Here is an 18043-nt window from a genome sequence, read left to right as displayed (position 1 = left end):
GCGTGATGGAGCCCTGCTTTCCTGGAGATGGCTGAACACCTGCCTGCCCATGGGAAGGAGTGAATGAATTCCTTGCTTTGCTTTGCTTGCGTGCGCAGCTTTTGCTTTACCTATTAAACTGTCTTTATCTCAACCCACGAGTTTTCTCACTTTTACCCTTCCGATTCTCTCCCCCATCCCACTCTGGGGGAGTGAGCGAGCGGCTGTGCGGGGCTTAGTTGCTGGCTGGGGTTAAACCATGACAACAGGATTTTTGGGGACCCGATGTTAAAAGGAGCAGTAAGAAATAGGAGAATTGCGTAAAGGAAAAACTGGAGCAAACCGATTAGCCAGATATCCTGAAGAAGGAGCAGTGGTATTTAATGTAGATAGATGAAAACATGGGAGACATCACAGTTCCCCCTCTGTACTAAAAGGAAATTCTTAAATGTGTCTATAACCACTAGAAAAGTGGATGGATCCTCACAGATGCAGAACCAAACCTCTCTGAGCGTAAGAGGGGAAGCAGTCAGAGACTGTTGTTGGGCATCTGGGAAAGTTGGGCTCTTCCTGGTTTAATTTCTCAACTCCTACAGCTAGATCTATTCACTCAGACAGTTTTACACAGGAGTATCAGGAAAGCCGGATTAGTCTGTAAGGGGCGGGGGGGGAAGATGCTGTACTGATACTGGATAGCCTCCCGAGGTCCCCTCCCACCTGCATTATTTTAGATCTTATCATACTGAAAAGCCGTAAATTGTAACGTAAAGAGGACCAGTATTACTAGTAAATGATCACGTTTCACTTCCTCAACATGAGATTTGTCTTCTGATGAAACAACTAGAAAATGTGATGTTTGAAAGCAGACAAATTACAGAATTATGTCTTAATACTTCTGGCGCGGAAGTGTAGATGCTGGAGCTGGCAATTACTGGAGCATAATGCCGTATCAAAAGGGAACATATACTTGTGCTGAGTCTACGTATCAGCAACGTATACAGCACCTGCTCTAGCAGCGACAGAAGCAGAGCAGCACAGACTTCTTGAGCTCTGCTGCTGAGAGGAAAAACTGTCTGTGCTGCTGGCCATTTTTAATTCAGTTAGCCCTATGGCTCCAGGGAAAAAAGCCGTAAGGGCAGAAGGTCACCTCTCGGAGAACACAGTCAGCAGCAGGTGAGGATGAGCAGGAAATAGCACGGTACAGAACTGGAGGAACCGTGCGGGAGTACAGCAGCGTCTCCGTCACAGAGACAAGAGGCACCGAGCCACAGGTCGTGCACACCCACAGAAGCGTTGTCAGCTGCCCTTCTTCACGTACGTCTAACTTAGAGAATCATGATTGCTATGTTATTATGCACCAGTAAGTATATCTTCCAGAAGCATATGATGATTTGCCCAATTAACTCTAAAACAGCCCCACCCGCAACCCCCAGTCACTGTGATCTTTTAACTTCCAAAGCCATTACAAGCCTAATGAAGAGGAGAACGTGAGATGGCCACCAAGCTGCTTACCACAGTTAACCTTACTAGAAGTGAGGAAGTTCTTATGTTACTCTTCAACTCTTAAATAGATCACAGATACTGATAATCCGGCATGAGCTGCAATACCTTCAATGAAATTTTATATATAGGAAGTTTTTCTTCTGCATTAATGACATATAGAACCACATTTTTGTTTTAAGCTGATGTCATTTCCACAACTAGAAAGTTAAAACATTTCATTTAGTATCTCCAAAGTTACACTGCTTACGTAGTTTTTCGCTATCTTTCCAACAACAAAAGGTAACTCTCTATCCCTTATGCCAAGTCTTTTATTTGGAAATGGAATGCAGAAAACAATGACTTGAACAGGAAAGCCTCGCTCATTTTAAAGACTTAAAGTGTTCTAATTTTATATTCTATATGACTACTGTATACGTTATTATGAGGTCATTGTCATCAGAAAGGCAAGACAGAAGACCAAGAAACTCACAGTATGTAAAGATGCAAGAGTGATTTTTCAACAGCTACATACAAAAATGAGCGACGAAACATTAGAAATACCCAAACATGGTATTCTGGACTTTCAGAAGCTACTCTAGAAGAAACAATAACTTGATTGTTTTGAAATGGCACAAAAGGGGAATCTGCGATATGCATTATTTATATCCGAAAATTTTTCACACATTTACATTTAACTATTATTATGAAATCGGAGTCCCAAATTAGTTTGCCTAATGGCAGAGAGCTTCTTCCAAACAAATCCGAAACGGGTACAGGATGACTCCTTTCCATTGCCAGTAGCATGTAAGGAGGAATTCAGTAGGAGAAAGACGACAGGTGGTGACAAAAGAAGTTAGGCACATTTCTGTATCTTTTTGAGACCCAAGTATTTATACGTTCAGACTTCTGCCATATCAGAACTGGATAAAATCCACTTCATAAAGTAGTTACAGACTATAGGAGTAGATCTGTGTTCTTCAAGGTTATTCAATTAATATTTTCAATTCAATTAATCAATGACAAATTGAAGTTAAACAGCCTTGCACAAACAGCATGCAATTTAATAAACTGACGGTTGGACTCGATCTTGGAGGTCTCTTCCAATCTTAATGATTCTATGATTCTATAAAGAAACTTAAGAATCATTAGGGTTAATTTGTAAACTTAGTGACCAAAGCAAAATTAGAATTGGAAACTAGAATTCTGCCTTTTAGATTTTTTTTTTAATTGCATTTTATTTGCTGCTGAAAGGAATGCACTATTTCACTTACTAAGAAACTTGCTTTTAAAAACCTAGAACCACAATTTCTAGATACAGCTGAAGTTTGAATTTTGGTGTAATAATTCAACCTGATTATTTTTACTAATTTGAAAGAAACAGATCAAAATACTCCCCTCATTAACTGTTTCCATGGAATATGGATTTTAAATTGTGAAAGGAAGATACCTGTTCTTCACCAGGCTGTTTTCTCTGTATCCAGGTAGTTTGTTGAACCTGTATTGTATTTGAGCAAAATCATCCCATTTGAATGATGTGTATTCCATCTTAAATAGGATGGGGCAGGGAGGGAGGGGGGAAAGACCAAGGAATTATTCCCTTTGAGACATGAGAGAATTGGCCTAGTAGGTCACTGGGGTACCACATGATGAAGAATTTAAGATGTGTTAAGAGACTTTCCTAGCACATAACAATGATTTGCATTATATGAATACCTGCTATGCCAAGAAATCAGAAGGTTTGTCAACTGTGCAGAAGGATTTATATGAAATTAGATACATATTGAAAGAAATCATGTTACAGTTTCTTCACATCTTCGTTCAGTTTAAGACAACTGAAACCCTTCGCCATGTTGTCGGCTAAGAACGTGGCAAAATTTGAATTTTAACAACCCCATCTCTCTCATCCTATATTTCCAACAAAATTTTTTTTAAGCTATGAACTTAAATGCCCACATACAACTTACAACTTTCATCATGATTTCTAGAATTTCCATTATATCCATTATCAAATGAGAATGATTTGTAATTAGCATATAATCCACTATTATACAGTTTATTTTTGACAGCCTCCAGTTTGGCAATAATGCTCGATTCTGCTGTAACACACTGGCTTGTTTTTTCACTTTTCACAGCCTAGTGGCACGGGCACCACACTTCCAGTTAGTGAGGTGTCCTAAAAAACATAGATTTGGATATTAATTACAATGGTCGGGACACCCAGGTTTTCACCAAAGAGAAGTTTAAATGCAGGAAGTTTATTTAACGACATCTGGCAGACTGTGGACCTTGTGAGGACAAAAGAGGATCTTGAAATAGGAGGGTATCAAAACTAGATTTTGACAATATAGAAGATGTATTGTCCATGTAGTTCTGTCATAAGCTTTAAAAATACTCTCATTAAATAAGTTTTTCCTTCCTTAAGACCAGATAATACATGAAGCCAGTAAGAGTCCAGGGGTCAGAATCTTCTTCAATTCTTAATTATTCTCTATGAGCTTTTTTTTTTGGCTTTTCTTCGTAAGATTCTCCATACTCATTCACTCTGCTCTTATCCACAGGATAAAGCCTGGCAGAAAAAACAAATGATTAGTTACAATATTGTCTGCTACCTGGAGGAAATTAAGCAGTTCTGTGCTACTTAATTTTAAAAGTGAATTTCTTTCTCATCATATTCTGTATTCCCACTTGTGGCAAAAAATACAACAGTTTTAAAAGATTAGCTACAGTTATATCAGCTTCTTCACGTTGAGACTTAACCAGTTGTCTCATAACAGGGCCTCTTAAGAGATGTATTAGCTCCCCTAAAGCTTGGCTGGAGTATTTCTCGAGCAATCCAGGATACCTCTCGAACTTGAAACCAGTGTCCAGCCCCTATCAGAAGTTCTTGAGCTCTTAACTTCTAGAAAAATACCTTGGAAGGGGCCCTATTTTACTACACTTATGCGCGATTATATAAACCCAAAACTGAAGTTCACACTTCGTATTAAGGATTAGACGTACACATCCATATATTCGGCTATAATGTGAACTAGGCTTAAAATTCTTGTTTGCTCCACATCTAAATATTTATTCTTGGGAACAAGAATACACTTTCTGTAGCTTCACTTAGGAACAATATTTCAGTGATTACTGCATATAGCCTTCCTCCCCATCTGATTTTAGTTACTTAGAAGAATCTGAAACTTGCCAGATACCCAACCTACAAGAGAACCTGATAACTTGTGTTTGGAAACTAGATAAAGAGGAAAGCAGAGCAGGGCAACCCCTCATCGGAAAACATCCTTCGTTAGTGCCTTGCAGGCCAACTTGGAAAGCATGCCTCAGATACTGAGCATATGTAGGCATGTAGCCCTTCAGCAAGGGTTAGAAGCCCAGAACTCCTAAGAGTGTTTGTGAATACAAGCTTTAGAATTGCTCTCCTTCACCTTACTTCAGGTATTCATGTTTCAGGTTTGGATTTTTTTTGTAACTTGCAAATGTGAAAGTATCTGCTGAAAAGGAGGACTGCTGTCTTGGGGAGGGAGAAGGGGTAATTGACAAAAATTCTGTGAGTGCTGTGAGAAGAGGAATTTCTTGACTACTCTCTTAGCATGCTAAAAAGGGTCCAGGAATACTGTCAGTTACGGGAAAGTGCTTTTGCTCCTCTTATTTGTACTGAGTCCTCCTTTTCAGGATCCCCTGCTCATCGTTCCCTTCACTAGGCATATACACAACTACCATTATCCCGACCTATATTATATATTACTATGGTATAAAAATTCTGCTTGAAGTCTATCCCGAACTTTTTCATAGTTCTTTATAGCAATAAGACTGCAATCATCTACAGCGTTGTAAAAATTCTGATGAATATCAAAAAAAGGCATACCATCTTTGGTAAAGATAGACCAGGAACACGACATCATCTCTAAAGCACGCCAGCCTATGAGACGTTGGCATAGTGATGATAAAAGCAAATATATCATCAATAAAGGTGTTGAATGCCTACAAATAGAAGTATACTTCAGTTGGCTGTGAAGAAAGGAAGTCATCTGTCATACAAAGACACAGGAAACAGGCTTTCTAGAACTGTATTTTTCAGTAGGAACACAGACTACTTCCATATTTATAACAATACTTCAGGGTTATGCTGAAAAACTAATTAATGCAAATTTTAAAGTGCTTGCTTTTAATGAAGACCATGCTGTCTACTCCAGACCACACAATTATAGTTACAAGTAAAAAGGAAGTAGGACTACTTCAGGTATGTGAGAGTATTGTCATGCGAGAGGAAAAACATGGATTCAACTTCAGTGAAATTTTTAAAAGAAACTGGCAAAAAACTTTTATTCATTCATTACTCTAATTATTTAAGATTTACAAAATGTCAGTTCACTTTCATTTTCTGTGGGAATTTGAAATTTGTGTAAGAACTTGTTAATTTACTGCTCTTAAGAACATCAACTTGACAGCCTTGGAGAGATTTTAAAATATTTTCAGTGCTCTCCTGGAAGTAATCATCCATTCCTTATCTGAGACGTAATTTTCTACACCATTTCCACTCAACTAGGCATACTATAGGTTCTGTTTCTGAAGCAATAATGAAATATTTTCTCACAACTTCTTCCTGAGTAAGACAGTTTAAATTCTCAGACATCTGCTGGGAAAGCAACGCAAACAGGCTCCAGGCATGCAAAGGCAACAATATTTTGTCAGTGAAGGTAAAGAAAGTAACAGAAGGGCAGCTCCTCTGGATCTGGCTCTAGCCTACAGGGAGGACTAGAAATCAACTTTTACAGTGCACCAGCTCTAGTACTCTTCATATGGTGCAATAAACTGTTTCAACTCACTAAAAACAGCAGGAAACAAATCCAGCAAAGAATATTCACTGTTGGGTTAACAAACTGAGTCACTAACATGGCTTCTCCTTTCAATATTAGCAAGCTGTACATTAATCCATACCGTAAGAAGGGGGAAAAAAATATATTCTCTAAGCAGAGAAGGACTCACTCTTCAAAATGAAGCAATATTTATATGATGGAACAAAGCATCAGCAGAAGACGGGGGTGTCGGACAGGAGAGAGTTCTGCTTAGTTACAACAGGAAAGCTCTTTCTGGCAAGTCAAAACAAATCCATCAATCCAAAGTGATCAAAGAATACAGACTGCACTTCTCAAGCCTGTGCAAAGGTTCGTCATGGAACAAAAAAAACTTGGCAAGTTGGGAAAGGCAGCCTTTCCAAGTCAACACCCAAGTGAGTGATCCTACAACGATGAAAGGAGGAAAAAGCTAAACGCTCCATCCTTCAGGCACTTAGGCAGTCCTCGTAAGCCACTGAAACTGAATGCATCAAAGCAGCCCATCTAACAGTATTTAGTCTAGCTAGTTTTCTTTTGGGATTACCTCATTTGAAGGTACTCCTCATAAAAGAATAAAGAGCATAAAAGTAAAGACTACAGAAACCGGAAAGTTAGACTGATCTTCATTTTTGCCAAGGTCTTCCAAAACAGGGAAGAGTTCAAGTTAAGGAAAAAACCAAAGCTCTTTAAACCAACAATCACAGACGAGACCTCAGACTATTCTTTCCACTCTTCAAACTGCAGAAGAGAGCAAGCAACTTGAAATATCCGCTAGGAAAAAGTAAATTACCCCCTCCAAAGACCAGTAAGTTAAACATAATTGAAAACATCATATACTGCTTTCTACATACACACAAGCCTTTGCTGCGGGTAGCCTCTGGCATCTTAACAGGAACCATAAATGCTCTGTAAGAAAAGGCTATTCAGCAAGACAATTCTACTGCTTTAAAGGTTACTTGCGTGAATACTGTCCCTTTGTTGTCTATTTAACTGCTGATGTCTCTGCTCAGTTATTGTATTTTGTTGCTGAAGTAAAATTGTGAAATTACTTCACTAATATACCTTTTACTCCTCTCCATTAAGAAACATGCTGATTTGCCTAGTATATGTCTGAAACACTAGATGCTTATTTTTATTTTTTGACTGTATTCCTATATCGAACACTGTTTAGTTGCTATTCCGCTATCAGCGATATTTCAATCTGTTTTCCTAGACGCTCCACGATTCCTTAAAAATATTAAGGCAGCAGAAAGTTGGGCTATTGCTGTAGGCTCACAGAAATGGGAAAGCTATGAAAGGCACTTCAAATTTTAAGATTTTAGTTCTTTTGTCCCAGATCATCTGTTCAGAATTGGACACTGTGTCTTGAGCAGTTTTAAACACTGTTTCTTTTAAAGTATTGATGTTCTGGAGAACTGTAATACATCAGCACAAAGGAAGAATAAATGAAAGCATTTATGAGTGGAAGCGGAAGAAAACGTGGCACATGTTGATGGCATCAAGGTCTTGATGATCCCAGCACATCCATCTAGTGTTTCTCAGGACACAATGATCAGGAAAACAAATGACAGTACACAAATCCTAAAGACTCGCAGAGCTGGGAAAGGATGGAGTCAAAATACTATCAGCTCTTTAAGGGTACAAGAACAAAACTAGCATGTAGCTGTCGTTTGAGCAAGAACGTAGGAGACACAGGAACCTAACAGTGGGTGTCCCTTGTCCTCCATATTGGCGCAAGGAATCCTGTCTGGGATACTCAGGTACATCCATCTTGGTGCCTGAATACTACACAAACCACTCAGACACACACATGGGTGCTTGTGTGTATGCAGGTATCAAAGTGTTAGTAAGTTTGCTTTGTTTTGAAATAAACTCACCTTCCCTTCCTCCAAGGTCTGGTGTTAGGCTTTGCTACAGCATTGCATTGTTTCCTACAAGGGCAGTCTAGGCAGTGGGGACACCACAGTGCAGCCCCTTTTCCACTGTGTAACAACCCACCACACATTTGTCACTACACTGCCCAGAAGCTCAGAATTACCACCCCAGCACAGAGCAGTGTGTACATTACTTCAGTCTCTGGTAGCTCCTGGAACCTGCCAAAATAAGGTCTCTTAGTGGTTCTATCTGTTTCTTGAGAACTATCCTTTGTTAATATAATCTCTCTCTTCCTAAAGCAATGTATTAAATTGAGACTGGTTAGTTTATTTGCAGGACCAACACTTGCACCCACACAAGACAATTGCGCTCTACAACTACCTGAAAGGAGGTTGTAGCGAGGTGGGTGTCGGTCTCTTCTCCCAAGTAACAAGCAATAGGATGAGAGGAAATGGCCTCAAGTTGCGCCAGGGGAGGTTTAGATTGGACGTGAGGAAAAATTTCTTGACTGGAAGAGTGGTTAAACATTGGAACAGGCTGCCCAGGGAAGTGGTTGAGTCACCATCCCTGGAGGTATTTAAAAGATGGGTAGATGAGGCGCTTAGGGACATGGTTTAGTGGGCATGGTGGGGTTGGGTTGACGGTTGGACTCGATGACCTTAGAGGTCTTTTCCAACCTTAATGATTCTATGATTCTAAGACAGCTGACAGTAGAAAAAACAATATTATCATCAAAACTAGGATGCAGGTGTTCTCATTATATGAAGTCATTATAAAATATGGAAATCAGTTTTTTTTTTTAAAGACATTTGCAAACAAATTTGGTTTTACTGTCAGTTTAGTTCTTAAAACAAACAAACAAAGCACTGTCAGCCTTAAGCTACACAATACTAAGCTGTTTCTCACAGAAAGTTATTTCCAAAATGACTGCACCAATCTTTAAATTAGAGCTTTACTTACTTTGTATGTGAAAGCCTTCCACGGTAAGTGTGCAACAGATTTCATCTAGGATTAAAAATATCAATTTGTAATAAGTTCTGGAAGAAGAGTCTAAAAAAAGTAGTCTTTTATCACTTTTCAATCTCACCTTGTAGTTTACAAACAGCTGGGGCAGCATAAACAGGAATCCAAAAGCATACACTCCTGAAGATAAAATATGGAAAACTTACAGACAAATGCACAATAGAAGTACACCATACAACTATACTTTCACAATGGGAGATTTACACTCATTTTCCTAACGAGAGAAGATGCATCTAATCCTTTTGTTTCACTTTGGGTTGATTCTTCTCCCTTTCTCAGTCACTGTGATAATTTTGGAACCTAAAGTCAAGTTATTCCTCTATATTACACTGATCCAGCTGATAGCAGTTAATTTCCTACTTTTGAGTCTTGGCCCCCATTTGAAAAAATATGAATAGAAAAAAACCACAAGAAGGGACTCACCATTGACAAAGCTGTTAATCAACCAGGAGTACCAGCTACAAACAAAGACGACAGTCCAGTTATTTTTTGACCTCAGCCAAAAATATATACCGGGAATACATCCTCTACCTGACTGTATGCTGACTACTCCAAGAACTGGCTATGTTGTAAATTACTTTACACAAGAACTAAATACCTCGCATCTTCCTTTGAGGTTGGAAGGGCTCCAGAGAAGGTGCTAACAGTTTAAGCAAAGGATGTTTATCAGTGCATCCAACAAGTTTGGAGAGCTTTATCAACTGCTTTTATACTTTTTCAGAATGTTCTAAGACTTCTGCACCCAAAATGACATCACATAATACTGCGCACTGAACCCTGACTGCATTAAGGCTTGCAAAGGTAACACTGTATTCTAAACACTAAAGAGACACTTAATATCGCACTGTAAGGACTTACCAAATTTCAAACAACAAATACCATTCAGTGCAAACCACTATAGTAGGCACTTTAAGAAAAAGGTAAGTACAAGGAATCTACATTTTTCCCTCCTTACGTCTAAAAACCCCTCCCAGATGTTCAATGGAGCACAATCTTAGCTATGTAACAGTCGTGTTACAGATAGTGGTCAAATCCCATACTTCTGCTTGCGATAGTAAGAACAGCTAGTAATTGTGATGCTCAGGTTACATCATTTAAAACTAAACTTGCAGGGCTGTGTTAGTGACTTGTTAATAGCAACATTACAGCTGTAGCAGCATTTCACTAATCCACAAGCATCTAAAAAATGCATCAGTGAATGCCTGCAAGATTAAAGGATAATCCACTGTTAAGATTATTTGTAAGGAAATGTGATGGAACAAGTAGATTTAACAATGATAAAAATTCTCTGATATCAATTGTTTTCACTTTCTTAAGCTACAGCTCACAGAACACCTGGCATATAATATTTTGCAGTACTGAATGAATTTAAGAATTTTGTGAGAAAAGCAGAATTTTTAAATGCTGCATATTTGTTAGCTCCTTACTAAGACAAGAACCTTTTCAAAAACATTATTTTTCTAATAGCCCAGAAATTGCCCCAGCTTCTAGTACAAGTGCTACGGCCCACGTATGCAGCAACGGTAGCTCTTTCTGATGTTATTTTAAGCTACTGCTTGCTCTCCCTCCCATCCCTTTGGGGCATAAAGACTATTAAAAATATGTTTACACAGCAATCACCATGCTCGCATTTGCAGATTTTTTTCTACAACACAGTCTCATGGCTGCATACTTGCTTGCATCTCTCCAATACAAAATGAACTAGCAGTATTATTTTGAGTGAAAGCAGACAGGAGTTTCACCTTTTCATGAAATACTGAGTCTTCAGCTCTTGCTGTAGTATCGGTATGCTGCTGTAAGCCCACTGCTCTAAAGGAATACAGTCCTTTCTTAAAAACGCTTTTGCTTACTTGCCATCCCAGCTATCGTACTTGGGAACAGAGGAACCTCTTGGACAGAGCAAATAATTTTGGGACAGTTTTTGTTTCTCTCTGTTATTGGACAGGTTTAACCACTGAATTCCTCTCATCTCTCCTGTCACCTCATCAGTTCTCTAAACATCAGTGACAGCTTTCTTCCTCCTCTTTTGATTCACAGCTTACTTATATATGTAAGCTATTGAATTCTATACTACAGTAATATCAGGTTACTTGCTAAATACAACAGCCTGTAGCTTACGGGATGTTAAAAAACCAGCTAGACTTTTCATCTTTCGATCACAGAGAACAAGGAAGTTTCTGGTTCCTAGCTTATGAATCAAGCAAAATAAAGTAACTAATTTCCATAACCCATCATCTCCAATTAATTAATATGGGAAAAATGGGGAATGTTCCAATTCCATATAAGATCGTTTATAGATTTACAGTACCTTTTGTATTTGACATTCAGCAAGGAGTAACCTGCACCTCCAATACACAGTGGATAGAGCAAATATGACAAGTATTTCATAGCCTAATAGACAATAAAAATAGTTTGTTAGCTTACATTTTACATACAGCAGATTTGTCATGGCATTAACTAGAAGAAAGCCACAATTTTTTTCCTGAAAATCTTTTCCTATTTCCAAATGTGTACTATTATTTCCAGTATGCTTCCAGTTCTATAAAAGGTGGTAAAAATTCCAATGCTCATTTCAGACCACCAAGGACCTTAGAGCATAAGCAACAAGAGGCAGCATGAAGATCAGAGTCTAAAAGTAGCTCTCTGCTTAACTTCCTGATTTCTTCAACTCCTTTCAGAAATCAGGAAGCACACAAACACTCCTCCAGTATAAATAACAAGTACAAACCTGAATTTTCAGATTTCTGAATGAAGACCCTTTAAGATATTTCTCTTCAGATAAGTCACTTGCAATTCTGCTTCTCAGAGAAATGTTTCAACCGGATTCAGCTAACAAACAAGTCTTTCACTGTTTCTTTTCATAAATTATTAGAACGAATCTTCATTATCTGATCATCCACATAATGATGATCCACTTGGTTAAGTATGAGAAAATGGAAAATGCACTTGTAGCAATAAAGAGTGAAACAAGTCAATCAGCAGGCCACATATATAGACTTTATAGATCAGAAGTCACAGGATTCCCTCTTACCTGGGTATCATACTCCTCAGTTTTCTTTTCAGAGTCATTGTATGTACCAAACTGCAATACATATAAAATGTATAATCAAGTCAGAACTGGGGGAAAAAGCACTTGCTGTCTGTGCTGGTTTTGGCTGGGGTAGAGTTAATTTTCTTCATAGGAGCCAGTATGGGGCTGTGTTTTGGGTTTGTGCTGGAAACAGTGTTGATAACACAGGGATGTTTTCGTTAGTGCTGAGCAGTGCTTGCACAGAGTCAAGGCCTTTTCTGCTTCTCACCCCACCCCACCAGCGAGTAGGCTGGGGGGGCACAAGCAGTTGGGAGGGGACACAGCCGGGACAGCTGACCCCAACTGACCATAGGGATATTCCACACCATATGACGTCATGCTCAGCATATAAAAGCTGGGGGAAGAAGGAGGAAGGGGGGGACATTTGGAGTGATGGCGTTTGTCTTCCCACGTTAACAGTTACGCGTGATGGAGCCCTGCTTTCCTGGAGATGGCTGAACACCTGCCTGCCCATGGGAAGGAGTGAATTAATTCCTTGCTTTGCTTGCGTGCATGGCTTTTGCTTTACCTATTAAACTGTCTTTATCTCAACCCATGAGTTTTCTCACTTTTACCCTTCCGACTTTCTCCCCCATCCCACCAAGGGGGAGTGAGTGAGCGGCTGTGTGGTGCTTAGTTGCCAGCTGGGGTTAAACCACGACACTGTCCAACTCCCTAAACAGAGATTTAAACTGCAAACTAAACTGCTTAGACATTAAGCTAGGTAACAGTTCAAAGTCCTTATAAGCTTCTATACAAGAGTCATATAAATGTCCTGTGCAGCCTGCCAAATACAGGGTAGGCAAAAAGTTTAATTTTTCGCTTCGTATTTTACACCAAACATCCAGGACTTTTTTGCTTAGGAAAATGCTGTTGAGACAGCAGAGTTCACAAAGCGAAAGTAAAGTCAAGTGGCTACAGGAAGCCATTATTAAAAACCATAACCATTTTCACGCATGAAGAGGTCAGTTATGGATTATCTCCACATCTCCAGAAATTGTGACTGCTTAAACACAGTTCCTTGAATATTGGCAAAGGAACAACCAGAGCTACGAGCCACTCCAGATGCATAGACTTGAAGCAGCACAGAACCCCAGTACTTCCTGTGAAGTAAACACTGAAGATTAGACAACTGTTTCTCATACCAACAAGGGAAACTTTCAATGTAGATTGTACTTTAAAAAGTGTTAATTTGAATCCTAGCTGCCTCTGCATGTCCTGCAGACAGTCTCAGGACTTAAACTTTTACCCAGAGGATTTGTCAGAGACTATCCTGTCCCCAGAACATGTCACCACATCTACTAGTTCCAAAATGGAGAAGTTATACCTACAGCTTCATGAAAAATTCAGTTTCTTACTTCAAATCATGATGCCAGTTAAGAATGCCTTTCCCACACAGGAGCACAGTCACACCTGTTAAGATTTAGCAGGACTGACAGAGGAGTTCTGAAGTTTCTCACACCATAAATACACACAAATAGCTTTTTCTTCTACAGAATTCAAAGAAATCCATAAGTTTGAAAATGTTCATCCAGCTTTTGGATTAAGCCATCCATAAAGAGAAGAACCTAGCAAACTTTTATAGGTCTTTTTTTTATTCTTCATTTCACTGAAAGCCAAGTTGCACAGTAACCTGGAAACATATGGAAAGCTCAAGAGTGTAATCATTAACAGGCCAATGTCTACTATACCTGAATTCTGGGTCTCAAGCCTTGCCACTTGATTGTCATTTTCAAAGCTTTCTTCACTTTCCAGAGCTGTGATTAGCAAAAACAAAGCGTGCACATAAAGAATGATCCAAAGGAATGTCTTATGGAGGATTCAGATACTCAGAATCAAGACCCCAGAATATCTATTTTAAGCACCCATTATATAAAGCAGCAACAGCATGATTGCAAGCACACTGCTTGCATCTCTATACAAACCAAATACTGTGTCACCAGACAAGTACAACACTGGAAGCACGCACTATTAAGTCTCCATATCAGATGATGTACTTTAAGAATTCTCCAGTAACCACCTACCAAGCAAGTTTTTACATGCCTTCGAGTTCAGCTGGGATCTGCAAGATGAAGGTGCCTCAGAACTCCTAACAGTAATTAAGTGGGCACTTACACGGTCATTACACTTCAGTAGCGGGCTACAAGCAAGTGTCAGTGAATCCACTGAACTGTTTGGCTACTTCCTGTACAGCTGCAACAGGCTGACCCTAACGTAACCAAAGGTTCAGTGCACCTGAAAATTTACTCATGTACCCACCCTGCTATACAGATTCAACAACTTAGGCAATGCAGTAAGCTCAGCTGGAGAGCTATGCTCCATGAAACTTTTTGTAGACAAGGTTGGCTTGTTTAACTTTAGATACACCAATATTCTCTTCTCACCCATCGTATCTTCCAAACAAAAAAGTGCAATACGGTAAAGACGATCCTTTACTGTCATCTTTGATGCAAACAAGAAAATTACTTATTACAGAAGCAATGTCACTATTAGTACTGCATGAGAAACAGGTGTTAAGAACAAGTTGTGAAAAAGCTCTTCCCAGCAGACAAATTCCTTTGAGATGTATAGTCCTTATGTTCATTCTCACCTTGAGACAACCATGTTATCTCACCATCACTTGAGAGGAGATACACATTACTTCAACAGAACCTACAGAACATTTCCCCTCCATTTAAGTGTCCCACAGAGTGTTCCTATATAATCCTTTCAACCCAGTTCCCCCAGCCTGCAATCCAAAAGCAACATAGTGGAAAATAAGGCACATGAGGAAGATGATAGGAGCCAGTCAGTCATATAGACTACAGATCCGAGAGAGATGTATTTAACAGATCTTTGAGAAGCTCCAAGAATAATCTGAGACAGGCACAACAACCAAATGAGATCTGGATCTGCCTGTTCTTAGGTAGCAGCAACAGAGAAATCCATCTTCATTGTAGAAGAGAAATGCAAAATCTTAATAGTTTTAATTGAACTTAAATCCTGTAGCATAGCTGATCATTCCTGTTACCCTACCATACGTGCCTGATCTGGTTTCCACTAAAAGTTCTTAAAAAAAAAAAAGTGATTTAGATACCAGGGCTATTTCTTCTTCCCCACTAGAAACAAACAAAAGCATAATTTTTCTTGACCCGATACATTTTTAAATCATTTGTCACTTTTGAATTTCTGAAGTCTTTAGATTCAGGGATTTTCTTAAATTTAGTTATTTAGATATAGGATCAAAATAAAAGATATTCTACAAAAGGAGCAGCATATTTATAGGGATATATATTTATCCCTGAAACTTAAAATTTCAGACAGCTAAAGAAAATTTGAAATGTAAGACTAAATTTCTATTTACAGGAACAAAACCACCGGCAAATCTGATACAGAAAACTTAACACAGAAATACCTCAGACTTAAAAATCTGAACTTACTGAAAAAGAACGTTACAGTCAATGAAATGGTACTATTTAGGACACCACTGTTCATAGTTTTCGCAAGACTTTAATCTGTCTTATACAATAAGCTGAAATTTAAGGACTGCTTTGTGACTTTGCATTCAACAATTTAATCACTAACTAAAAATTCTGAACCGTTTTGTTTCCATAGGGATTATGTGCAACTATAACAGATGCGTAGTCAAAAATTTCACGAGAGTCCTGAATTTATTTTTAAATACTGAGAAGTAATTAGATCTGCAAGCAATACTAGGCAGAGAGATCTCCCCTTCCCATTACTGTTGACTTTGTGCTTTACTACACATAAAGCAGGCTTCTAAGCAGTACCTGCAACCCACTGACTGGACATGATCTCCTGGAATAACGAACACAGCCAGCACTCTCCTCCTTCCCCAAGCACCTCAGTCATGGCCAGGGAGAAAGCTGCAGACCTGAGGCACTGGCTGATGGCACACAGCCTGCTCTTTGACAAATGTTTCCATGAAGGCTTGTTGACATGGTCTTACATGCCTGGTCAGGAGTGATGCCTATCAGATGATGTGACAGGAAGGAACCTCAGCATAGCTCTCTGTTTGGTTTCCACAATACCAGCTGGCCCGTCCCAGAAAAACCTGATACTTCCAGTTCAGTTATTTGATAAAGGACACAATCTCCTCTACCACTGAAAGCCAGTTAAACAATGCTGCTAAGACAGCATACTACAACAGCAGTATTTTTCCAGTAACTAGTTTAGCATTCTTCTTCTACAATAAACTATGCATGTTGCTACGAATACTGGTATTTGGTTCTAGAGCTTTAAGAACTCACCTCAATCAGTGCACCAATGCCTGCTGGGATCAGTACCAATAAACTTGTTTGTTCATCCAAAAGGAAAAGAAATATTACCACAGTACTAAAGCACCGCCAAAGCACTAGATAGAAAAAACAAAACCAAAAGGCTTATTAATATTTAAATGAACAGCTGAGATGACAGAAGACTGTTGGCCTATTTACTAGAGTTCTGCCTTACGCAGTTTAAGCACGAACTTCTCTTGTATACATCTTGATACATCAAGTAGTCCTAGCAACAGCCAGTCATCTGTATGCCTCCAGACAAATAAGGAATAAAAACATTTTATGAAATCCTTATCACAAAAGATGAAAGGAAATCAGAATATTTAAGGAAGACTTCTGTACTGCAGCAACTGAGCAATGTATCAGTACTATTATGAACTATGTTCATTATTCATGTCTCGAGGAAGCTGAAAGGCTGTGGGGTAATGTAATGTCAGTCTTTGAAACTCATGCAACTAATTTAATGTTTGTAAATGTTAAGAAGCATATTTTAGGGTTATTTTTCAGGTTTTGCAAAACCTTGGGTGCTTGTGTCTACCAACTAATTCTTAGATTCAAATATCCATCCCCCTAAGCAGGAACAGAAAGGGAGAAGAGCTACAACACACTCAGACATCAACAATTACACTGTGCCATTCCAGAGCAATTGCCTGCCGCACTCCTCCCTCAGGGCAAGGAGGAAATACAGGAAGAAAGGTGACTAAGGCTTGCTAAAAAGAGGATGGAACCATCAATTACTGGAGATTGAAGATTGATACTTCGATAGTGAAGTTAGAAAACCCTTTGTCACTCAGTCTTTCCAATTTGACTTTACTTATTTTTTGAACTGGCAATCAACACTTAATTCTGAAATTCCGTGGACCATTTTGAATTTTTACTAACTTTTTGGCATACATATGCCAACAGCAGTATAAATGCCTTACGAAAACAAAGGCACTCCGATAAAGACGGTAAACAGATTTTCCACATGAAAAAAACATGTCGCTGTTTATCGTACATTAGATTGCCTAATTTTTTCCTGGTATTGATATTCCTCATGTTTTAATCAATCTGTGTACATGCTAGAATTAGGGATAGTCTCAGAGGTCAAGCTACTCCAGGTTTATCATTTGGGTTTATAATCAGAATGGAAAAATCTATCAGAAAAACAAGCAGTAAGTATTAGCACAATAAACAAGGCTGGGGAGTGGTGTGTTAAACCTCAAGTGTCCAAGGCTGGCTCCTACCTTCATCTGCCTCTAGGAAGGCTTAGCAGGATGTCAGACCACTATGTTTCTCTCATCTTTCCTACACCCAAGTCAACTCAGCCCTCCCATGCCCTTCCTGCCCGCCCCTGCCCCGCCACCCCCAGGAGCTTCTACTGCTCCTGTTTACACCAATGCCCAAATCAAGCAGCAGCATTACACTACAGTGTTTTCCCTCCCAAATATTTTGGAATCTGTAGTTATCTACAAGGAACACATGGGACTCGCAGGACAGCGTTACCCATGATAGCACACTCT

At 39.1% G+C, this 18043-nt stretch overlaps 2 protein-coding genes across 2 annotated transcripts in view; both read right to left on the bottom strand.

Moving 5' to 3' along the window:
- The window catches only part of TERT (telomerase reverse transcriptase), a 52299-nt gene extending 48989 nt beyond the window's left edge, over positions 1-3310 (bottom strand). Inside the window, exon 1 of the mRNA XM_009330474.1 lies at positions 3272-3310. Within this exon, the coding sequence (XP_009328749.1) occupies positions 3272-3310 (39 nt within the window). The remainder of the gene's footprint in view (positions 1-3271) is intronic.
- Positions 3311-3706: 396 nt separating this feature from the next.
- CLPTM1L (CLPTM1-like) overlaps positions 3707-18043 on the bottom strand; it is a 31803-nt gene continuing 17466 nt past the window's right edge. The window contains exons 9-17 of the mRNA XM_009330472.1: positions 16515-16618; positions 13956-14021; positions 12226-12276; positions 11503-11585; positions 9618-9652; positions 9259-9314; positions 9132-9176; positions 5327-5442; positions 3707-4027 (exon numbers count right to left, since the gene is read on the bottom strand). Coding sequence (XP_009328747.1) covers positions 3943-4027; positions 5327-5442; positions 9132-9176; positions 9259-9314; positions 9618-9652; positions 11503-11585; positions 12226-12276; positions 13956-14021; positions 16515-16618 — 641 coding nt within the window. The 3' untranslated portion in view covers positions 3707-3942. The remainder of the gene's footprint in view (positions 4028-5326; positions 5443-9131; positions 9177-9258; positions 9315-9617; positions 9653-11502; positions 11586-12225; positions 12277-13955; positions 14022-16514; positions 16619-18043) is intronic.

Source organism: Pygoscelis adeliae, unplaced genomic scaffold (genome assembly GCF_000699105.1).
Source record: "Pygoscelis adeliae isolate BGI_AS28 unplaced genomic scaffold, ASM69910v1 Scaffold78, whole genome shotgun sequence".
In the NCBI taxonomy this organism is placed as follows: domain Eukaryota; kingdom Metazoa; phylum Chordata; class Aves; order Sphenisciformes; family Spheniscidae; genus Pygoscelis; species Pygoscelis adeliae.
The sequence above is the reverse complement of the archived record's forward strand: the minus strand, read 5'-3'. Positions and strand labels throughout refer to the sequence as shown.